Source organism: Equus caballus, chromosome 23 (assembly GCF_041296265.1).
Source record: "Equus caballus isolate H_3958 breed thoroughbred chromosome 23, TB-T2T, whole genome shotgun sequence".
Classification (NCBI taxonomy): Eukaryota; Metazoa; Chordata; class Mammalia; order Perissodactyla; family Equidae; genus Equus; species Equus caballus.
Genome location: NC_091706.1, coordinates 51,329,616 through 51,354,000, shown reverse-complemented (window position 1 = coordinate 51,354,000; position 24,385 = coordinate 51,329,616). Strand labels below are relative to the sequence as shown.

The 24,385-nt window shown below is 42.8% G+C and overlaps 1 protein-coding gene and 1 long non-coding RNA gene across 8 annotated transcripts in view; one reads left to right on the top strand and one right to left on the bottom strand.

The window, feature by feature from the left end:
- ADAMTSL1 (ADAMTS like 1) overlaps positions 1 to 24,385 on the bottom strand; it is an 859,827-nt gene that overhangs the window by 99,680 nt on the left and 735,762 nt on the right. For all 7 annotated transcript variants that reach the window (XM_070248240.1, XM_070248241.1, XM_070248242.1 and 4 more), the window contains 2 exons: positions 20,126 to 20,279; positions 18,127 to 19,252 (listed from right to left, as the gene is read on the bottom strand). In XM_070248240.1, coding sequence (XP_070104341.1) covers positions 18,127 to 19,252; positions 20,126 to 20,279 — 1,280 coding nt within the window. The remainder of the gene's footprint in view (positions 1 to 18,126; positions 19,253 to 20,125; positions 20,280 to 24,385) is intronic.
- The window catches only part of LOC138920296 (uncharacterized), a 38,971-nt gene that overhangs the window by 7,134 nt on the left and 7,452 nt on the right, over positions 1 to 24,385 (top strand). The window contains exons 2-3 of the long non-coding RNA XR_011431202.1: positions 15,521 to 15,599; positions 15,970 to 16,119. This is a non-coding gene — a long non-coding RNA (uncharacterized lncRNA). The remainder of the gene's footprint in view (positions 1 to 15,520; positions 15,600 to 15,969; positions 16,120 to 24,385) is intronic.

The window sequence follows — 24,385 nt, the reverse complement described above, 5'->3', positions numbered from 1 at the left end:
CTATTACATTTATTAGTCTATAAACGTTTTGGGGCACAAAACTCAGATCTTATTGTTTTATTTCCCATGATACTTGGCAGAGGCTTCTCTGTAGAGAAGATGCCCAGTAGAACGAAGATAAAGCCTGCCCTTCAGGGTCATAGTAGAGACAATTCTAGAATAACCATCATTTAGTTCAGAAATTTTACCTGAAAAAAATTATAAGGATCCAATTGTGAGTGCCTACCATGAGCTTCAAAACTCACTCAGATCTCAGTCTACTATTTTTTCCTTTTTAGATTTATGCCATTTCTAAGAACTACCTGCCACATCGTGGCAGTTAAGCAGATTAATGATTAATGATGACTTGAAGTTGATGTCTTGGTGCCCTGGTGAGGTTGATGATAACTGGAATGTGTATGTAGAAGTGGGGATCTGGAAGGGTGGGGAGTAGGGGGGATAGGATTGGAAGCTCGGAGATCCAGAGCCTGGACCTGGCAGAGCCTTAGGTCAATAAATTATTCAACAGTACAGAAATGACTTAGAGGTGGCTTGTGGGCTCCTGGAATCAGTCATTTCCATCTTTGTGATTATTTCCGCCTCCCTAGTTTCAAAATTAATATGTTAACATCCATCCATAGGAGGCAAGCGGGTAATGGGTTGTTTTTCAGGAAAAGAGAAAAAAAGAAAACCATGAAAAGGTCAGGAGAATTCACACAACTTGGAGGTAAAATTAAGACTAGGAGTCAGATCTCCTGCCCAGCAACACATTCTCCCCACTCTATAATTTTCCTTCTTCACTATTTCTCTCACTGGGTCCTCTCCAGACTCCATGGTATTTGCAGTTTGGCGCCACCTCTGCTCGGCTCTTAATTATTCTGACGTGGGTGACCAGCCTGGCAGTGAATCAGGCCTCCTCAACTCTGCTTTTGGCCTTAGGCCTATTGCACTGCTTATTTTTACCTCTTGTCAGAGGAAAGGCAGGAAAGAGGAAAAGCAAAGTTTACATCAATCAATCTTCATTCTAGTTAGATATGGGGAGTTCTGGTAAAAATGGGGAAGGAAATGGAAAACCTTAGCTAAAGGGAAGTCTCTGGATGGTTGTTGTTTGATTCAGTGCCATCCCAGACCATCACTGCTATTACTGGGGACAGTCAAGCTTTTGTGGCATTGAACTAGAATGGAAGCTTTGTGAGGGATGACAGAGAGGCTAGGAGAGATGGTGATAGAATTCATCCACTCATTCATTCACTCATCACCAAACGTTAGGTGTTTTCTCTCAAAGTCAAACAATTACATGTTAGTTTATTTCAAAGAAGCTTTCAGAAGGATGACTATACAATTTACTTATCTTTGGTAAGCCATACAATATTTAAGCAATAATGTCACCATTTTCTAAAGTAATCTTTAGTATCAGTGCTAACTCTCTTCAGGGCTTCAGGCTGTTTCAGATTGAAAAAAATTAAAAGACTGACTTTAAGATTTAAATCTTTATGATGTTCCAGGAACATGTACACTTCCATGACAATTTCCAGACAGGAATAAGGAAAGCAGGCTTAATCAAATTTCAATAGAACTGACTACTCAGGATGATTAAACTTAGATCATTATTCAGTTTTACCACACTCAAAAGGCAGGGATGAAAATTTGCTAAATTCCTAAGTCCATTGGGATAGTTACCTCCCTTAAAGTGTCACTGTCTCTTCTCCACAGAAAAACCTTCTTGAAATAAACATTCAGAGCAGGAGGCTGGAAGACAGGTCTTCTGAATTTTTTTGGTCCTGCTGTGATTCAACTAATCATCATTAGGTGAACCCCTTCACCTTGCCGCATTTCAGTTTATCAACTTCTAAAACCCAGTCAAAGTATGTTCTCCTATCCAGCAGAAGGAACTGTTAAAACGAGGTTGATAAGAAATTTCCAGACCATATTTTGGTATTTCCAATGACCCGTCCATTGGTAATGTTGGATACTCTGAATAGAGAATAATGTGAGGAAGGAGGAAGGATGAGAAGACTGTGGGAAAGATGAGAAAGGAAGTGAGAGGGGCACATGATACTGGTCAATTCCCCGCCCCCAAATCCCCCCAAAATTATTAGATCTCCATATTTGAGTACTTTTTCTTTAAGAACTGCTACACTTGCCTAGTCTCCTGCAGAGGGTCTAAACTCTGCTCCCTCACTGGGCCTGAACTACCTATTTTTTTTTAGGTGGGGATTAGCTTTTGTAGCTGCATCATTTCCTCCAGGCCCTGGGGCTACTGAGTGAGCCATAACACTTTCTGCCTGTCTGAAGCCTGGAAAAGAATGCCCACAAAGTTGGTGAAGAGAAGGGAGGAGGAGCCACCACACCACGCAGAAGCCCATAAGGGTCTGAACTAGGATGGGAATAGAGAAAACGGAAAGGAATCTAGATCCTGAGATTTAGCATTTGTATATTCTTTTATTCCATAAACTGTGTATACAAAGATGAAAAAGCTACAGTATTTGCCTTTATAAAAACAGTTCTAACTATCATCTTAAGACAAAATCTACATGGGACAAAATCTGAATTTGTCATTTATTGCATACACTAATAAATTATTTATATTCATAAAACTGAACTCTTTAGCTCAAGGATACATAGTTATTTGGTGGCAGAGTCAAGATTTGAAATAGGGTTTCTTAGTTCAGCACCCTTTTATCCATCTTTCTTGTCTTTAACAGGCCCATACATTGCTAGATGGGGGTTTGGAGGCTGCCACTAGGGGGAGCAATAGTTCTGGAGAGGGTTTGCAAGCAGGACTCTCTAGGAAACACGACAAAGCAAAGGAAAGGGCTTGCTGTGGAGAATGGGGTTTGCTTCAGTCTCTCTTTCTAGCCTGGCATCTAGGGAGAGAGATTCCGGGACAAAAACATTTTCTTTGTATGTCAGGCGTCTACTCTATTAATTTAATTTGTTAGTAGCTGATTTCTGTCAGCTTGTATTTAGGTTCTGAATTTGACAGGCCTGTTTTAGAACGCACAGGCACAGAAACACAGTGCTGCTTTCCAAGCAAAACCAGACAGATTTCTCTGGGGTTGCTTTGGAATTTAAGGAATCAGAGGATGAGGGGACATGGCATGGGGCATAATTAAGACCTACATAGCAAATGGTCCTGTGGTCATATTAGGTATATTAATACTTGCTGCTTTCCTCCTATACACACAGCCCACTTCCTTTTTGGTTTATTGGGCTAGAACTTATTGCTTTATTTCTTTGGTCATACTTTTAGTCAGAAAATGGAGTAGGTTTGCTTTTCTGGTGGCCTTGACTTGTAAGCTTCTTTGTGACAGCATGTCTTCTCAAGCGTTCTACCCATTAAGTAAGGAGCAGTTGAGAGAGTGCAAATAATTGTATTAGTTACAGAAGTAAAACCCTTGTCACCCATGTGAATAGGATATGGACAAAGTGCTCATGGGCCAGTCCTACTAGGTATAAGCTCCTTGAGATTAAGTTATCTCCTCTGCATTTGCAATGTATAGTGAGAAGGAGGCAGCTCTAGGTGTCTAAAGGGAAGTGTGTAGCAATTCTGTGAGTGGGGTGCATCATGATGCCTCTGGATCCTTGGCTCAACTGTGAACACCACTGTCTTGTGCACATGACCTCCACAACCAACCACGTGAAGCTGCTGTGTGGAGGGGAAGGCTTCTCGACTTGCAGTCAAGAGACATGGAGTCATGCCGTGGTCTTGGGCAAGCCTTTCAACTCTGTGAGCCTCTAAGTTCCTTCTGAAAATTGAGGATAACACTGCAGAGAGTTCTTGTGATGATCCAATAAAGGAGGGAGCTTACTGTTCCTCAGCACTATTTCTAAGAAACAGTTTCTTATTGTTTTCTAAGTAAAAAAGGCATCAGCTTAGACATCTGATACATCTAATAAATTAGTAATTTTTAATGGCACAGGTGATTGTAATCTACATTATCATCTTGGAATTCTTCCTTGGAATTTCCAGTTATCAGAGGAAATTTTCAAGCTCTGGACATGGAAATCCCCACCTGGTACATGGGCCATGATGTTGTACCATTTCAGGCCTCTTGCCCTAAGAGGTAAGCATTGTTAAACCCATTTTAGGCCTTAACACAGGACTGGAAGCTGGAAGTCATAGATACATCCTTTCTCTTTAAAACAGCATCTTCCTCATCTTTTTCAAACTTACCTCCCCCACCTCCCAACACAAATTTGCCGTTCTAGTCAAGATGGCCTCTTTGACTCTCCTTGTCATTAGGTTGGGGCTGAATGCATGTTATCCCTCTTCCTGTCTATCGTTCCAAATCCTCCCCATCCTTTAAGAAGGAGTTCAAGTTTACCTCCTGTGTTACCATGGTCCACAGGAATCCCTCCCTTTCCTCATCTTCCAGAAAGAATTGTTCTAAGTTTTACTACAAAGCCCTCCCCACACTACAATGTCTCATTCCCTCAGTTAGATTGTAAACGAATACTTCAAGGGCTGGGACTCTGACTTCCTTTGTCATTCTATCTTTAGTATTAGCATCAAGCTGGCATGCTGAATAAACACTCAATAAACACTTGTTTAGTTACCTTCAGAGCCTCAGAGCTGAAAATGATCATGTTGACCATATGGCACAGTGGTTAAGAGCACAGACTCCAGAGGCATACTGCCTGGGTTCCAGCCTCAGCCATACCACTTAGTGGCTTTGGAACCTTGGGCAAGTAATTTACTGAACTTCTCAGTTATACAATTTCCTTATGTATAGAACGAGGAGAATTATAGCACCTACCTAGGGTTGTTGTGACTTGTCTAGGTGAGTTCAGGTATTTAAAGAACACAGAAAAGTGCCTGACATGGTAAAACCTATGGAAGAGCAGGTTATTATTATTATTTTGTTGTTGACATCACCATCACCATGATCATTCATTCTTTATGCCTGAGCCTATGTATTCTGGATGTTGTGATGAACTGTTTTGACATGGGTTAAATGACTGAGACACCTCGGGCTTTCAAGGACAAAAACATCAATCAGTGTTATGGGGGAGGGAGCAGGGGTTTGCTGTGTGAGAGTGCAGGGAGTGAGCCGCAGTGTGTTGACCTCTGTGATAGCACGGGGAGTGGAAAGAGGAGCAGAGGACTGGGGCCACAGGGCACCTTGGGTTGGCGACTAGCTCAATTCTATTCTTGACTCAGGAGTTTCTGAAGAAGGACAGCTACTTATTTCCATAACTGTTTTAACCCTATTAACCAAGTACTGAAATCTTAGATCACCTAAAACAAGCCAGAATCCTGCAATTGCAAAAAAAAGTATATAAATAATGAGATTAAAAGAATGAGAGTTGGAAAAAGTGGGCTTAGAAGCAAATAAGCAAAGTTAAAAGTGGCTGTGCAAAGTCCATCAGCTCCAAACTCCTAGGAGGAGATGTTAAGAACTTTTCCTCACCCTGAAATGCAGATTTTTTTTTTTCTGCTTAGGGATTCCTTAGATTGGAATAATCAAATCTACCACAATGGAAGAGTAGGAACTGATATTTATTAGACAAGTGTATAAGCTTTCTATAATTTTATTTTTACTATCATGTTTCTAGGTTGATATTTTTATCCCATTTGATAGAGGAAGCAAAAGCTCAGATAAGTAACTTGCTCAGCTAGTGCATGGTGGAATCAGGAACGGGGAATACCTTTGACCTCTTAAGAAACTGACCATATTCAGGCATCCACTGGGGCCTAATAGGAAGGTATGTGGTTTGGCTTCATTTTTGGTAGGGGGTAATTTGTGCCAAGGTTTGTAGTTACTCAGAGAAATGGACAATCCCTAACAAGAATATTCTGGATTTTAAATAGCTTGAAGCTAGAGGAAAGACAGAATGCTGTGAGAAGACCTCTCCTGTGAACAAGAATTTTTTTCTGAAACCAAAAATCATAGTAGCCCAGAGACTTGCAAGGGAGAGTTTTGTTTTGTGCAGATATTTTGGGGAAAAGCTTTGAGGTTCATGAAGAGTTTCATATCACCCTTTGGCTAGGGCAATTTTTTTTAACCTTTGCTGTTTTTAATGTAATTGCCAACTAAAAGTTATTTAATGCTGGAAGCTTAATGATTGCTCCAGGTGGAAGTATAGAAAGTATTTCTGGAATGGGAAAGGCCACCTGACCACACATTCTTGACCCTGTCCTAATACTTTTTGCCAAACCCTTCAGCTTCCTTCTCTTCAGAAATTTATGAAGTCTTGAATTTGCTAATGTGTAGTTTTGTCTGGTTCCTGGGTAATTCGTTCCAAGCTACACACCTCTGCATGAAACAACTCTGACTGGATTTCCTATTCACCTGGAATAGAATCATCAAATTCCAGTCGGCTGCCACCTGCTTTTGTAAATAAAGTTTTATTGGAAGACTGCCACACCAGTTGAAGTATTTCGTGTGGCTGCTTTCATGCTAAAGTGGCAGAATTGAGTGGTTGAGACACAGATGGGATGGCCTACAAAGCTAAAATGTTTACTATCTGGCTCTTTACAAGAAAAATTTGCTGATCTTGACCTAGAACATGGAAGAATTTTCACTTCTGATATTTCGGTGCCTTCTTCATTTATCTAAAAATGTTATCCACTCTTTCAGAACGCTGCCATTTGCTAGGACCGCTTTTCTAGGAAAAACTAGTTAAGAGCTAAGGGGATCTTTGGAGAGCCCCTAGTCTTTCAGGGACTAGAGAGTGCCTGACTCTAAGCCCCACTTGTGCAGCCTGGCTGTCACCAATTGTCTCATGTCCTCTGATGCTCTCTGTTGCCCAATTCATGCAGTCATTTCTGTGACCTTTGCATTGACTTTCAATACTTTTTTTTTTTGCTGAGGCCTATATATTTACTGGGATGACTCCTCTTTCTCTGACTTGCTATGCTTACACTTTTCAACTGGGAAAAACATTTGTCATCCTCATTTCCTTTAGTTCTATAAAGGAAACAAGCCAAACCAAACTGAAGCTGGTTTCTTCTTCCCTCCTTTATCTGCCCTGCCTCCGGTTTTTATATTTTCTGCAAACTTGGAAACTGCATCTCATGTGCGTATGACTTTTACATATAGCCTTATTCACAAGTGTGGTTCTGAAATTGACCCTGGAGGTATTTCCCATCTGATTCTGTCTTCCCTTCTGAGAAGTTTCCATCTGTGGCTACTCTCTGTTGCCCAAGCTAAAACCTTCCAAATACTCCTTAATTCACCTCCTATTTAACACCACTTTGGAATGTTATCCAAAACTTTCTGGAAAGTATATGCATATGAAGCATACGGATTTCTCTTTGCTACCAGACTGGAAGTGAGAGCAAAAAAAGTCAGTAGAACATAAATACTCTCTCCTATTGCCTGGATTTAGGCTGATAATTCTCCATTACACTATGTTTTCCTAGATACCTTTCTATCTCAACTCTTTGAGCAACTGCCTAGGTGTTCCTCAAAATAAGAGTAAAGCTCCTTATTTTGTGATGTCCTGGAAGATGGTATGACATATTGGCCCTATATCTAAATGCCAAAGATTACAGATACTGACAAATGAGTATCTATTGTGTGCTAGGCACTTTACGGATATTATTTGTTCTTCACACCTTTGCGCTTCTGCAGGGCAAGTGTCATCGTTTTAATTTAACTAATGAGAAAACCAAGGTTCAGAGAGGTTAAAGTGGACTCACGTGGATACTAAATGGCAGAACGGAATTCGAGCCTACATTGCTCTGATTCGAGCTCTACTGTTTTTCTATCACCATAGGTTGCCCTCTGTGCTGACTAATGTACCATCAAGTGGCTCCCCCTGACCAAGGGAGTGGTCAGAAAAGACCAGCATGAATCAGGCAGACTCAGAATAGAAAGAAAACAGGGACAGGCCTAGGGATTAAAAGGCAAAAACTCCTTAGCATTAGCCCTTTCTCTAGGATTCCATGTAGATGGAACACCACCTGTGAGCCACTTCTCCACCCATAAGAAGGAATGAGCATTTTCTTCAAAGCACCTAGTTTCATATTATTCTTCCTGTTCATCTGCATTGCTTAAATGCAATCCTAAAGGTTACGGGATTTTTCAAAAGGAATCTAGCATCATGATTTACATCAGCCGAGCTATGGGTAATATGTGACTTTCAGCTCACTCGTGGGCCAGCAATGTTGAATACCAGGCAGGGAGTTCCCTGCTAGTGGGGGGCTATCAGCCATATTTAGATCTTTATGGCAGGAAAGGATCAACCTTTATCTAGTTTTCCTTCCCAATTTGGTAATCCAACTTCCAGCGCCAATTTTGGAGAATCGGGCTGTTCTTTTCAGTAAGGAAGTCAGCAGTATCCTTACAGGCATTGTTTCTGCAGTTGGATTCAGATGTAGATGGATTCTGAACATAGAGTCATACATCACTTAACAATGGGGATATGTGCTGAGAAATGTGTTAGACAATTTTGTTGTTGTGTGAACACCATAGAGTGTATGTACACAAATCTAGACGGTATAGCCTACTGCACACCTAGGCTATACAGTACTAATCTTGTGGGACCAACATTGTACATGTGGTCCATTGTTGACAGAAATGTTGCTATGCAACGCATGACTGGATACTGGTGCATCTTATGTGAGCCTCCTAGTATGAGCTGTGGGGGAGAGCTAGCTACAAGATTCTTCTAGTGTTGCACTCTATCCAAATGCAAATTGGAATTAGCTTTTGCCTGAATCTCAACTCAAAATGTGGTGAAGAGTAGGAGGGCCCAATAAGTGTTCAGTGTTTATGCAGAGTAACTAAAAGGCAAGGAACAGTTTAGCTTCATCTTGCTTGTGGTCTAGATCTCTAAACACACACATGCACAGGCCATCACCACTGTAAACATACGCAGTTAGAGACACAAAGTCAGATGGAACAATTACAATGTTTACTGAGTGCCTGTTATGTACCTAGCATTGTGCATATTTATAGATGGGTATGTATATGTAAAGGTAGAGTGATCAATAGAAGAAAAGGTTCTCCCTAAAACAGATGTGCCAAAATAAATGCAAGAGCCTCATAGACTGGAAGCCAGCTGGCTAGAAGATTGAATGTTAATTATGCTAGGTCTAGCTGAACCCCATGGCTTCTTTTTAAAACATGACAAATCTATGTATTCAACTAAGGTTAAAATCCATAAAAAGTAGTCGTCCCTGGAGCCAGATTGCCTTGGGTTCAAATCTCAGCTCCACTACATATTCAATAGAAGACTTTGAGCAAGTTACTCTAACATCTCTGTGCTTCAATTTCAACATTCGTAAATTTGGGATAGTGACTTCAAAGGGTTACTGTAAGAATAAAGGAACATCTGTAAAACACTTAGAACAGCGCCTAGCTCAAAGTAAGGGTTCAGTAAATGTTAGCGATGATGATGATGATGGTAATGATGATGATGATTTCTCCACTCGCCTGGATGTAACGGGAGATAGGATACCATAAGGTATTTACTCTCTGTATTCATCCTACAGCAGTGCTTTTCCAATTGTACAGTTGTGTGCCACAGAATCTCGGGGGTTCCTGAAATTTCTCTAGTGGAGAACACATGGGCAAGGCAGAAATGTTTAGCTGTAAGCTGGTACCACTCTGGAACTCTGCCATATTTGCATACTAGAGACTGGAAGTCCAGATTATGCAAAACAATGCAGACTATAGTCTCCGGCAATTAGGAAACCTCCCTCCTAGTCATTGGCATCCATCATTCCTTTATTCATTCATTCATCAGTTTATTATCTGTTGAGTGTGTATTATGATCTTGGAATTGTGGAGAAAATAACATACATTATTAAATATCTGCTCTTGAGGAAGATTAACACAATCCAGAAGGTAATGTAGAAAAACAAATAGCTAATTCTAATACACAGGGGTAGGGTAGGCTGAGATAGAGTATTATATATGGGGTACTAAGTGGGTTGTGTAAGGGGTCATCTTGGGTTCAAATCCCAGCTCTACTTCCCCAGTACCTGGCCTTGGTGGGGGGGGGTGGGCTTCCTGTAAGGAAGGGTAGGGTTAGTCAGACAAAGTGGGTCGGAAGGCCCCAGGCAAATTCATAAACGGCAAGTAATTAGGTCCTGCTGAAGGACTGAGCTCAATGTAAGAGATGAAGCCAGAGAGAGAAGCAGATGTCAAATGATAAAAGGTGTTGTAAATCATGCTAAGGCATTCGGAACTTATCCTCAAGTGATGGCAAGCATTAAAAGAATTTGAGGCATGGGAACAGCATGGACAGGTTTGCTAGAAAGATGCTCTGGCAGTAGCATGTCGAATGATCTAGAGCAAGAGGCAGTATACTTTTTCTGTAATGGGACAAATAGTAAATATTTTAGGCTTTGACGGCCACCTATGGTCTCTTTTGTATATTCCACTTTTTTTTTTTTTTAACAGCCCTTTAAAAATTTAAAAGCCATTCTTTTAATAACCCTTTAAACAACCTGGGTTCAAATCCCAGCTCTACCACTTAAGTGTGAGACCTTGAGCAAGTTAACCTAACGGCTCTGGGCTCAATTTCAATGGCTCTTTTAATAAGACTTCACAAGCCATTCTTAATAACCCTTTAAAAAATGTAAAAGCCAGTGGCTGTAATTTGCCAGCCCTTGGTCCAGAGAAAGCAAATATAGAGTTAGGACGCTGCTGTAACCATCTAGAGCTGACAGAGGTAAACCAAAGTAGAGGCAGTGAGAACAAGAAAAATGGAGGAACAAAAGAGCCACTGAGCAGTTCGAACAGTCTAGAAGTATTTAGGCTTGGGAAGCTGGATGGATGGGGGTACTCTTTACCGAGACAGGGATTCAGGAGTTTAGTTTTAGCTATATAGAGCTCATCTGTTTGTAGTAGGGCATCTGGGTAAGGCTGTCCAGCAGACAGTGAACACGTGAGTCAGAAGAGAGATTTGGTCTGCTACGAGATGTGCGAGAATCATCCGCACTCAGGGGAATGCTGGAGCCTTGGAAACATTAGTGTATAGAGAGAAACTCCCAAGAGGCAGATGAGAGGTGGGTAGAGGAAGGGAAATCCACAAAGACGACTGAGAAAGACTAACCAGAGAAGTAGGAAGCAAACCAAGCGTGTGTGGTCTCTAAAGTAGCAAGAAAGTGTTTTAGGAAGAAGTGCTTACCAGTGTAGAATGCTGCTAAGAGCTCAGATTAGATAAGGAATGTTTGGAGAGACAACTTTCTTCTTTCTGAACAAATGAGGAATAACATTTTTTTGGTGGGGAGGGGGCTTTTTCCAAGAGAAGTAGATGTTTCACGCAGCCTTAGAATATGAGGTGGGCAAACAGAAGGCAATTCTATAATAAACAGAGTAGAAATATTAGGTAGGACTCTAAAAAACTCATAATCAACAACCTAGGGGGTGCCTAAGACAGCCTTCTGTATGCAAAATATTGCTGGGATGTAAGTTGGCTACTTTAGAGCTACAACATTAATGTTTTCAAACCACTCAGGTACCATTAATGCAGCAGGCCTGAGGTGAGGCCATAACACTTCTCTTCTGATGGACTTTGCCGGGCAGCAATATGGTGAAACCGATCAATTACAGGTCCACATGAGTTAAAAGGACTCTGCAATGAAAGCAAAGAGCAAATGAGGCAGAGTTCTCTTGTTTTCTAAATCAAGAGGCACACAGCCCTTGGAGAAGAACTTTCTAACTCACTCCCAATGGCTGGGCTGGGAAGTCCAGTCCTCGTTTGTTCTCAGGCTGAACCAGGTGGCCATACTTAGTTATTTTAACCTCTAGCCAGTCCAGGACTTTTCCAGAAAACTGGCAGATTTGGAGTGTGTTAGCTTCTACCATGTCTGCTTCCTTCACAGACTGGCCCTTTGTGGTCTCTCTCAAATCCAACGCCCAGTGTGAACTAGATCTCACCCACGTGCAAAGTGCAAAGATGTGGGCGGGAAGGCAGGAAGATGGGAGGGTGCTTGGAATTCCCACGTGTCATTTTAGCACGGAGTTCTGCCTACCTCCACCAATCTTTTAACAGAACTAATAGCAAGTGCGTAATTCTGCTCTGAGGTTCACCTTCCTCCCTTTTTCTTTCTCAATGTGCTTCCTAAAGGAAGTTCTTGAACCTCTGCCTCAGAATCACCTGCAGTGCTTGTTAAAATGCCAATTATGGGGCTCTAATATGTAGAGTTTCTGGGGTAGGGTAGGATATGGGACTCTGCATTTCCAACAAGTTCCTGGTAATTATGATGCACACTGAATTTTGGAACACCTCCTCCATCCACTTTTCAAGTTTTTAAGTTTCAAGGTTTTAAGAGAAGTATCCTGCCCGTTGGAGTTTAAAACAAACTTTGGGTCTAAGTTATTTTATTCCACACCAGCACTTCAGTGTCTCTTAGTTTCTGGAGAGCAGTGACCTCTCCTCAGTTATCGTCTCACCCTCTGGCGCCCATCACTACATCTAAGGCCCAGCACGTTTTTGTGGAGTTGAAGGGAAGATTGCAAAGGAGCCCTTACTAGCCCCCAGCTTCCACTCATGCTCCCTACAATACACTCGCCATAAAGGAGCCAGTGTGAGTCTATGAAAATGGAAAGTAGATCATTTCGCTTGCCTGCTTAATATGCTCCCAAATCTTGCTGTGGGACTCATACCAAAACCTAAACTCCTCTTGGTCTCTGGTTACCCTCATGGCCGCATCCCATACCACCTCTCCCTTCTGTCTACCACAATCCAGCCAAATGGTTCCTTCCACACACTGAGCTCATTTCCACTTTGGAGATTTTGCACTGCTTTTCTCTCGCCCAGGAATGCTCTTCCTCCTGATGTCATACTGCTGGACACTGGTCACCACTCAGATCTTGGCTTACAGGTAACCTCATCAGAGGATCCAGCTAAAGTGGTCACCAAATCACTTCCTGTCACACTGTTTTAATTTGCTGCCCAACATTCATCACCATCTGATATTTTTCTTGCTTACTTTTCTGTGTTCGTTTTCTTGCCCCACTCATTCATTCATTCACTATTTATTTAGTACCTGTTTGGTGCCATGCACTATTCCCAGCACTGGGGGTACAGGAGTAAAGAAAGTCTCTACCCTTAAGGACAGGCAATCAACAAATAAATACATAATATGTCAGATGAAAATAAAACTCTGTGAATAAAATAGCAGAGTTAAAGAGCTGGCAAGTGATGAGGAGTGCCCTTTCAGATGGAGTGACCAGGGAAGGCCTTTTCGATGCGTGCCATTTGAGCAGAAATCTACATGCACATGAACTGCAAGAGAACACAGACTTGTTTCATTCACCACAATATTCCCAGTGAATAGGTGTGTATTTGGCATATAACAGGTAGATTAATACATATGTATGGAATGAATAAATAAGCATACCCCTCTCTTAGCACTTAAACTCTGCCTTTACTTCTCTGGCTTCCAAAGTAGACTTTGAGTTTCATCCGCAGGGAATGAGGCTTCCTTTCCTCCATACCTAGTATCTAACATAGGGTCTGGCTGAGAGGAAGCATGGGAATGTTTGTGAAATAGGGGAAGGAGGAGGGATTATGATGAACCAGTCTGTCACGATACACTCAGGGACACCCTGCAAACTATTGCTTGAGAAGTTCACATGTGCTTCTAAGAAACGTGTGAATTCATTTCAACAAGTAAATTATAGATATGATGAGATGCAGTTGTATCTGAATTGTTAGTGATTCTTTCAGAAAACCAATTTCTTTCAAATGAAGCTTTAGCATATTTAAAAGCCAAAAAGCTAATAGATTTCTCTCAGTCGTTTCCTTCCTATCTTGACCTAGCCTGTTGGCTTAGGCTACTTAGAGCACACTTTCATACACTGCAAAGTCCTACAGACCAATAGCCAGCTGCATCTTGCAGACTCTTTCAGAAATACGGATTTGGGTACTAAGCAAAACCAGACTAACTGAACTATAACACTGGGCATTTCAGCACTTCTCTGTTTGAAAATAAATGAGAATTTCTGAACCACTACTGGACCCAGTAATGATGACAGGCAATGAAACCCAACACAAAAGAGGTCACCAACGGCCCATAGCAAAGCAGTCCCAAAGCAGCTCTATGCCTCCTGCGTCCTCTGGACGGATACATTCACTTTCTTTTCTCAAACAGTCCTTGGAAAACTGTATAGAAAACTAAGCTCCAGCCATATTTCTCACTGGCCAGCTAAGTAAAATGGACAAATTATGATGTCAAAGATCAGAAATGGAAATCTATTTTTCCCTACTGCATGCCATCAACTTGTATTAAAAAGCTCTGTCAAGGCTAGATCTAGAAAAATTTTGATAGCAGTAAGAACCGTAAAACTGTTTGCTCAGGCCCTTCATGCTTTTCCTCTTAATGCTCCTCCCCACCCCACCCCCACCCATGTCCTGGTGACTGAAGACCCAGGATTTGCCCTCTGCTGTCCTAGGTCTGGCACCTTCAGCATCTTTAGCATCCGGCTGCCATGTGTTCTTCTCCAGAAAGATTCCTCTGAACCTTTTTCATCTTAAAGCCATTAGAGTTGGACTCTCAATACCCAGTAAGGTGAAAATTAAAAGCAAAAGTCATGTTTCCTAAGTGGTATTTCAAGAACTATTGGTATCCCTGAGATTACTTGGCCAAAAAATTGCTCAGTGATCAAAGAAGTACTTGGAAAACACCGCATACCATATTGTTCACTTGGAAAGTCACAACACACATTGGAACGCTTAACAGAGTAAACAAAAAAAAAAAGGAAAACCAAAATAATTTTCAATTAGGTGATGGTTAAAGGCATTCAGGAATAGCAATCAGCTGTTAAAGGTGGTCAAGAGTCTACACACTATTATGAAAAGGTCTCCTAGACATGTCGTTGAATGAAAACCAAGTCAAATTTCTAAACATGAATAATATGCCATTAAAAAAATCCTATGTGTGTGTATGTGTTTTATATTTAATACAGTAAAATATATAAAAATTCCAAAAGGATGTATACCAAATTATTACGAGTGATAGCCGCTGGGGAATAGGATTGGGGGATGAGGCAGACTTGCATTTTTACTTCATAGATTTAGGTATTATTTGAATTGTTTTATAGTCCCTTTATTACTTTAATAATAAAAAAGAAAAATATCAAGTACTATATTAAAAAAATAGACGTAAAATCCAGCAGTAAACACATCTGTTTAGCTTTAAGTGAGCACATCCCCAACTCATGTGATCGATGAACCCCTGTTTTGTGGAGCAGAAACAACCTGTGCAACAAATTTTGAAGTTCTTGCACTCCCGGCTCTCCCCACTCCCATCAGCACCTGGTTTCTAACCCTGTGTGGCCTTTTATAAATGAGTGAAGGAGGTAGAAGGGACCTCAGAGATAAGTCGGTACAACCCGTTCACTGTTGAAATGAAGGGACTAAGGCCATGAAAAGTGAAGGGCCTTGGCAAGAGGAGCCTGACGCCCTGAAGCCTTGGCTAACTCCTTCCACATCTTTCCTGTAGTCGCCAAGTGACCTACATAGGCTGTGATCCTTGGATTTCAGGAAAAAAACCCCAACAAAACACAACCCTCTAGCACTCAAGGAAATTGTTGGGACCTCTGACTAAGCCACGGCCTCAACGTTCTGCCTGCAGGTGCAGGCACAGCTGAGGACCCCTGAGGACCCCTTCGCCTTCCTGACAGCCTGTCTACTTCCACAGCTTTTAAGAAGAAGTAGGTGCTATTCAAAGGAAGGGCCCCTACCTCAAGCAAGGGTCTTGAGGTACCTTGGCGGCCCAAGGGAAATATAGGGGATGCATGCAGGTATGAACATACACATTCACTCAAAACACCATGGGCATGAGCTGGGCAGAACTGGCTTTGAACTTGCCCTCTGGATTTTGCCCTATACTAGCTAGCCCTTTACTAACATTGTCAAGTTCCTTAACTACTGTGAGCCTCAGTTTCCTCATTTCTAAAATAGAAATAACAGTTCATTGTGCTGGACATTAATGAAGATGATGGCTATGAAAGTTGCTAGCATGGGGGCACGGTGTATGTAGTTAGTAAAGAAATGTTAATTCTCATCTTTTCCCTCACACAGCCAACTGCTACTGTCTCCAAACCCAATAGTAACACTCCTGGGCAACAGGCCCAGGGGTGTGAATAAAATGGTACCTACACTGAGAAACTGACTCGCTGGTGGAGATGACATGATTTGGGCACAACAGTTGTGACAGGTACACGGATACAGGTGAGTTCTGGGGTACCATCAGGTACCTGAGCACCAAGGCACCACTCTCAGCCAGCACCCAACATCTTGGGGGTCTAACATCTTGGGGGTCTCACCCTAGAGCTGCCTCTCAGTGACCCAGTGGCCTCAAGGGGATTTACTGAAACTTTGGCCCCACCCACACTTTGGCCTGACCCACAGATTTGTTATAAAGATTTCTGGAAAGATCTGCAGGAATCATAGCAGTTAGGTCAAGAAGAGTCTGAGCTGAGGACCAAGGAGCAAACAAGCAGAGAGGTCAGGAGCACATTTTCTCAAACCATGCTGCCTGCCTTCAAACCCTGTCTCCAGCGCTTCTGTGTGGGTCCAACATCTGTGCCTCAGCTTTCTTATTACTGATGTGGTAACAATAATAGTACTTACCTCATAGGTTTTTTGGTTAGATTAAACAAAATAAAGCTTTTAAAGCACAGAGCACATTGTCTGGCATATAGTAAGAGCACCCAGAAAAAATACTTAGTATTATTCAAGCTATTTGGTCCGAAAGTACTAAGGCTGAGAGGCAACATTATTGACATTTCAAAGGCACAAAAGATACGGGCACAAAAGATAGGGACAAAGTCTCCTCTGTTCACCAGGTCTCAGAAGAGCAGACAGAGCTTCTCTTGGGAATCATATGAATTTGGTATTGAATCCTCGGTCTGGCTCTCACTAAAGTGGGATCCTGGGCGAGCTGCTGACCCTTGGTTTTCTATGTAAAACTGGAGGATAGTGTCAATCTTGTAGATTGACTGTTAGAATAACAAATGCAGTTACATATAAATAAACCTGGCATACCATCTGGCACAAGAAATCCTGGCTTCTTGCCTTCTTTGGGTAAAGCAAACCAGAGAAGAGGATTAGCCAAACAATGGTATTTAAAACTATATTTAATGAAAAGAGTATTTTACATGGACTCAGAGACAATAAAAAGTAAAAGTGAGGACTCTGGACTGGACAACCTTAACGGTTCCTCTCCCATCCACAGTCTATAATTCTTTAAGTGAGTACCTATTTTATTTTTGGCACATATCTTGGCTCCATCACCTAATAAATATAATCTTTAGCAAGTTACCTGGCTTTATTTGTTTCCTCTTCTATAAAGTATGGATAAAAATTACACCCACTTCTCAGGGCTACTGTTAGAACTTGGTGAGATAAAACACGCCATGAGTTTACACCAGCCTGGCACATAGTAACTACTCAATTAATGCCAGCTATCACTGTTGTTGTCAGGGCCACTATAACGATCAAACGAGAATGTATGTAGAAATTGTATGTACGCACAGTACTTGGCACCTAGGCAGCGTTCAAAAAATATTGTTATTACTTCTACTACCACTATTGATTTTCCAATATGAATGGCAATGGCCCAGGGAAACAAGTATGTAATACATGCTGTCATCCCGGTAATGACACATCAAAACAGACACCAAGAGCTATTAGGATAACTAATCACAGGTCCGACTGGGAATACAAGCTTTCTGGAACAAACAGCCTTTTCCAGCCCAGACAGAGAACAGGCTCATCCACAGGGAACAGCAGCTGCTGGCCGCACTCTCTCCCCAGCCCTGGGGACCACACACGGAGAAAGTGTCTGGTGTACAAGCTTTTCAGTGGTTTATCTCACAAACCGGTAGTGTGATAATGCCTTGGCTTGGAATGACACCTTTCTGCCAAAAGTTCAAAGCTATCTAGAGAGTATCTCATTAATCTCTGGGATCCTATGGGGATTGGGGTGGTTAGGCATTGTTGCTATTACCCTATAAAGATGAGAGCATACAGTGTAGAGAAATTAAATACCTTGTCTCTGCTCTAAGAGTCTATCAGTGCTAAGATAGGGCTTGAAACCCAGGAGGCACCCCTGAGGCCCAGTGCTCTAAGCTCTACCCTTAGAAACACCTTGAAGGAAGAGTGAATTGGGTGCCCTGGTCAAGATGTGGCCCCTTGTCCAGGCTTCTGCCTAGACCAGACAGCTGCAAGCCTCACCTGTCACTGAACTGAACCTCTTCTCCGTTCCTGGCCCAGCTGATGGTAGGCCTCGGGTTGCCTATGGCCTCACAGTGCAGAAGTACACTCAGTGTCCCGCTGGCCAGGGCCACAGTCTGCCCCAGGTGGGTGACCACCTCGGAGGCCGAAAGCTGCTGGGCAGCTGAGATCTTCCGCAAGATGGTGGGCTTGCGGTGTGGCCGGCGGGAGCCGCCCGCAGCCTCCCCAGAGGAGGAGGTCCGGAGAGAGCTGCTGAAGCCAGACACGTGCTTATGAGGAGGGATGGCCACGGGGGGAGTCCTCCGCTCAGACGGCTTGAGGAGCACATCCTGATGCTCCAGGTGGCTGCGGAAGATCTCCTGGGCCAGTTGGGCCACCAGGTGCTTGCTGTAGACATCACGCAGCTCCTCGGGCTGCTGGGACAGGTTCCTGAGGATGTCGTCCAGGCGCTTCTGCTCTGTCACCATGGTGAAAGGCAGGTGCAGGAGGGCCTGCTCAGCATTTTGGTCCTCCTCTGAGGACGTGTTCCTTTCCGTGGAGTCCTGGACCTCCCACGAGGCGAGGAGCTCCCCGGGCCAGCCCCCCTGCTCCAGCAGCCGAGAGACGAGGTCATCATAGCGGCTCCCCGGGTCAGCAGTGATGCCCCGCTTCTCAGCCTTGCTGCCGTTCGAGAAGATCCCGTTCTGGTGTTTGTGGGTCTGCAGGGCCTCCTTAGGGTTGGCCTTCCTCACAGCGAGGGCATCTTCCTCGCTCCTCAGGCTCAAGGGCCGGCCCACCAGCTTCCGGTTGCCTCCAATGAGCTTAATCACAAACTGCTCCCGCGCTGGTCCTGCAGAGCAGGTGTAGATGCCCGCATCAGAGGGCTTGAGGCGGTGGATCTTTAGGTAGCCAAAAGGGGCCACCGTGACGTGGGCGGAGCTGATAAGATGCTGGCCATCTTTTTCCCAGGTGATGAGGGGCTTGCGGAAGCGCCTCGTGGGACAGCGCAGTACCACTGCGGTCTTGGGGAGCAGGTATGCGAATCCCCCCACCACAAAGTGCAGCTTCCTCTGCCTGCGGGTCTGGATGTAGACCTTCCTTGCGGCCGCAATGTGAGGACTGTGCTTTGTGGATGGCCGCCCCGGCCCTGGAATGAATAGAATGAAAGACAAGCCAGACGGATATAGAAAGAGAAGGGGAGAGCAGAGAAGGACAAGAGTGAGATGTAGCGACAAGAGAGGGAAAAGGAGAGAGTGAAGAGAAGACAGAGAGGTGGAGGGAGGAAAGGGAGAAGAGGGCAAGAAAGCTTCAGTTTATTTTGGCTGGGGTCTTCTTGTACTGCCTTAGGTTTTAAATGAGGAACTGGTTACCAGCTGTGGACCATCAAGCTGCTGCCACAATCAAAACCCAGAACTAATGAGGTGCAGTGGGGGCAACCTGCTGTCACCCTGCTGGGTCTTTCTACCCCTAGAAGCCGAAATGCAGGGTTCTAGATGGAGGGGGATCCCAGGGAAAAGGCAGGTCCTCTCATTAAAAGGACTTAAAAAAAAATAAGCCAGCATCATAAAAAGAGGCAGAGGACAAAGGGAAGGAGACTGTCTCCCTTTCAGTGTTTACCCTTTGGGTTCTGCAGAGCACCAGGGCCCTAGTGTACGTGGGGAGGGGGCCCAGAAGTGTTAGGACTCTAGGGATTAATATTAAACAGAACAAATCTGTTTAGAGTAGTTTAAAACCCCAGAGTGGATAACATTAGACTTCATTAGTAATATGCTGACTCCAGCTTCCAGATCTCTGTATGCCAGCGAGTGAACTTTGCTCTACCCCCTGCAAACTGTTTTTCCAGTAGGGAAGAGAATTCTGCCTGGCCACGTGTAATTAAGATTCCTTTTCCATCTCCAGCTGAGTTTACCAGCCTGCTGCCTTCCACGGGCAAAGCCCTATTGGTTTTGGGTTTAGGGAAGGCTACAGCTGCTTCGATGTGGGGTCCGTCTCCCCATCCCCAAAACTCCAACATACTCACTTGCACAGGTTGCCAGCATACAGGGCCTGATGGATGAAGAGAACGGGAGGGGAGGACACAGGGAGGAATTGACAATCGCTGAGACCCCGGTTTTCAGCACCTTTCGGCAAATGGCACTTCGAGTCTGGGTGCCCTCCCCGCAGCTTGTGGAACACTGGTGGGGAAAGAAAGGCCAAATGCATGTAAATGCGGGAACTAGAGGCTAAGGGGCTTTTGTATGGGCTCTCAAACTCGCCAAAAGATGAGAAAAGTTGCTTGGAAAACAACAGCCACTAGGAGAGAGAGAAAGAGACAAATATTAATTATGAAACAATGTGGGAAGACATGTCCATATTGTCACCACATTCAACTGTCAGATTTTCTACTCTAGGGTTTCCTATAGACATTTTAACTGTTTTTACTTATGTGGTCTGGGCTTTAGAGTTACAGACTCTAAGTCCTGTGTTCACATCTCAGCTCAGTATGACCCTAGTTGGCAAGTTACCTCAACTCTCTGGGTCTGTTTCCACATCTTATACTTATTTTGCAATTAAATTAAATGGGAATTAAAGGAGATAATGTTTTAAATTTCACACACAGAAACGACACTCAATTAATGCTAATTCCTTTCTCCTTCCTTCACAAATAAATTATAATACTTTAATGTCAAGCATCAGATAATTGTTATGCATCTACTTTGTTTGAGGTGGGGTGCTAGATACTATGGAAAAAAGATGTACAAGATGGTTCCTAACCTCAGAGAGCTGTCATCAAATGAGAAGAAAAACATACAAATGCATGGCTAAAATGAAATAGTATATTAGGGAAATAGAAATCAAAACCACAATGAGATACTACTTCATATCCACTAGAATGGCTATCATCAAAAAGATAATAAGTGTTATTATTATAAGTGAATTAAAGCCTTCATATGTTGCTGGTGGGATTGTAAAATAATACAGTCCTGTTGGAAAACAATTTGATAGTTTACTAAAAAATTAAACATAAATTTACCATATGACCCACAATTTTACTCCTAGGTATCTACCAAGGAGAGTGAAAACTTACATTCACACAAAGATTTGTATGAGAATGCACATAGCAGCGTTATTCATAATAAACAGAAAGTGGAAACAACTCAAATATCCATCGACTGGTGAATGGATAAACAAAATGTGGTGTATCTATATAATAGAATATTATTCCACCAAAAAGAAACGTTGTTCTGATATGTGCTACAACATGGATAAACCTTGAAAACACTATGCTAAGTTGCATTTTACAGTATGTAAATTTTACCTCAATAAAGCTGTTTAAAGAATTAAATAGTAATAAAAGAAATAAGTAAAAGTATAAAACTAAAAGACAAGTATTATAATATTAATGCTAACAATTCTTGAACGCTTACGGTACGCTAGTGATTCCTGGCCTGGGTCTTGAAGACGGGTGGAGTCTGGGGAGGTGTAGGGAACCACGGACAAGCATGGGAGGCAGAGAAATATCCAGAACAAAAGCAGAAGAGTTTAGTGCAAAAGTCCAAGGCAGGCTTGGGGGCAGAGCTAAACCAGTTTGACTGAACAGAGGGACCCAGTTGAAGGTGTCAGGAGTTCAAGAGGTGGTTTGGGGCCAGACGTTAGAGACTTTTAATTTTCAGACGGGAGATTTGGAATTGGTCCATAAAGCAATGAGGAGCCATTAAAGGGAGGAGTGAAATGATGAAAGAGGTGTTTGGAGAAGGTTAATCTGGCAACAGTGTCTGGGAGGGATGGGAGTAGGAGATGAATGGCAAGCAGGGATGTCAGTTAAGGAGGCTGCCACAGTAGTCCAGGCTTGAGATGATAAAGGCCTGAACTGGGGTCATGGCAGTGTGCCAGGTTAACTTGAAAAACGACAGTAAAACCCAAAAAATATTATCTTATATTTTCAATTTCTATGTGCTAACTCATTGAGATGAACTATTCCGTGCAATCTGCTGAGATATACGCCACCTTGAAAGATGTTTAAGATGCAAAAAATGGAAATGAGAATCCAACCCATTGCTCTTGTTCTGTGGTGATTGAGGATTCCAGATTCCACCCATCCATTATTTTATTGTAAATGACAGCACCAAAACCAGGGCTCAGGTGGGATGGAAGTAAGGAGCCTGGAAAATTTAAAAGCAGGGTCATTTGAGTGCCGCCAAGTAGAAAAATAGACTGTGCGTCAGAAGATCAGGCTATGATTTTGGTCAAGTCTAGTTCTTTCTCTAGGTTCAATTTCCACATCTCTAAAATAGGGAAATTAAACTAGAGTAGGGATTTTCAAACCTTGTTCTATAACTATGTTGAGTGATTGATTCAGGGGCTTCTCAGATGAACTGGAGATCCAACCATTGGCTATCTGGGACCCCTACCTGCACTTCAACCAAAACAGCTCTGATTTTATCTCTTTTAGATTTTTGGCTTCCTAGCAACATTTCAGTTGCAAAAGGGTTCTGTGGGTTTAATTTTTAAAAGAACTAGGCTATAAGACCTTCTAAGTTCCTGGTAGCTCTAAAATTGACTACTCTGACTTTAGTTTCTGTTGTATTTTTAGGGGGAAAAACTTCCATAAAAATATGATTTAAAAATATTTAGTATCCAACACTTTGGGAAGATGCAAGGGTTTCTTTTTAAAGAAAAGAAGTAAGGCCTTTTGAGAGGTCTTATTCTCAGAATAGAATCTGAAAGCAATTTTATGTGAATTGTCTAAAACTTTGGCTTAATTCTGTCTCTGAGGGATTCTGTGCAGTAACCATGAGATTGAGCCCAGATAGTTGAGGATGAAAAACACCCATAGATCATTAGGTCTTCCTTTCTCCAAGGGGAGCCTTGTGCGGGGTATGGAATGCACGTCTCATTGCAGCCAGAGAGCCAAGGGGAAGGCTGTTAGGATGACAGGGCCAACTGGAGCCTCTGTGAATATCCCCAGGGGCGCTTTTGTATGCCACCAGCTTGAGTTTAACCCTAGTGCATCAGTGATTACTTCCCGCCATTCCCAGCCCCTCTCCAATGTTTGGAATTTCCATTCATCAACCCAGATAACTCAGAACCTACTAACATTCCTTTGATAAGGGCTAACTATTCCTAGTTCCCAAAATGTAACTTCCTCCTCCTAGAAGACTGCCAAAGCCCGTGGGAGGCCTAGGCCATAACCCTGAGTCCAGCCAGTCAAGGTAAGTGCTTTATTCTATTTCTTCTCCTCTTCCTGACGATGAGCAGGGATGGAAGAGAATCATAACAATAATGAATGTTAATTTTGACTAGGCACAAGGTGTTTTATGTGCATCATTTAATTTAAGCTTCCTAATAACCATATAAGTGGACACAAGTATTATCTTCAATATTCAAATAAGCAAATTAAGGCCTAGAAAGGTTAAGTAGCCCAAGGTTATATGGCTAGTAAGTGGCAGAGTCAGGATTAGGACCTAAGTTTGCCTTTCTTTGGGTCTGATACTGGTCTAAAGGTCTGTTTTCTTAGTGGGACCCATGGGACCGCAATTCAGCCATCTCCTCTCCTTAGTGCCTGCTCACAGGGGTCCCTCCTTCAAATCTGCAGTCCAGAGAGAATGTTTTCTGAATTCTCTGTGTCCCATGTACTCAGAGGCCACAAACTCCAGGAACACAGGAAGACAATTATAACACACACAAGTCCCTTCCTCAGCATCCCACTCATGGCAGAGTACCATCAATAGACTTGGGAGTGGAATGCCTTTTACAATATGCCCCTGGGAGGAGGTCTTTATTTAGAGCCACTTACTTGGCAAATACATCAGCTCAAATATATCACATTTTTGTTATGACTTTTTCATATATAATACTATACCCCAAATCAACATTCCATGGAGAAATGGTCACTAACGTCTTCATGCATGCACATTACCCATATGCTCCTTCCACATACTTTTGATCCTTTATCCTGCCGAAATAAATCTGATCCTAAAAGATGAACAAATAATCATTCCCCCTTCTGTTCTGAGACATTTGGGGTGAGATACCACCAGAAGGCAATGTTACTGCCAAGTTATAAAACCTATGGTGCTGTGGGTTAACTCTTAGTTGCAAGGCCCTTAGTAGGCACCATCTGATGGAACTCGGCATAGGGTGATAAAATGTGAGGCAAAAGTTCTCAGAATCTAGGTTGAAAGAGATGGCATCTTAATTTTCAGAGGTAGCTCTCCCTTCCGTAGAAGCAAGGATTTCTGTGATATATTTCAATCAGCAGCAGCTGCACCCTATGAGTCATGTGTCATACAGAGAAGGC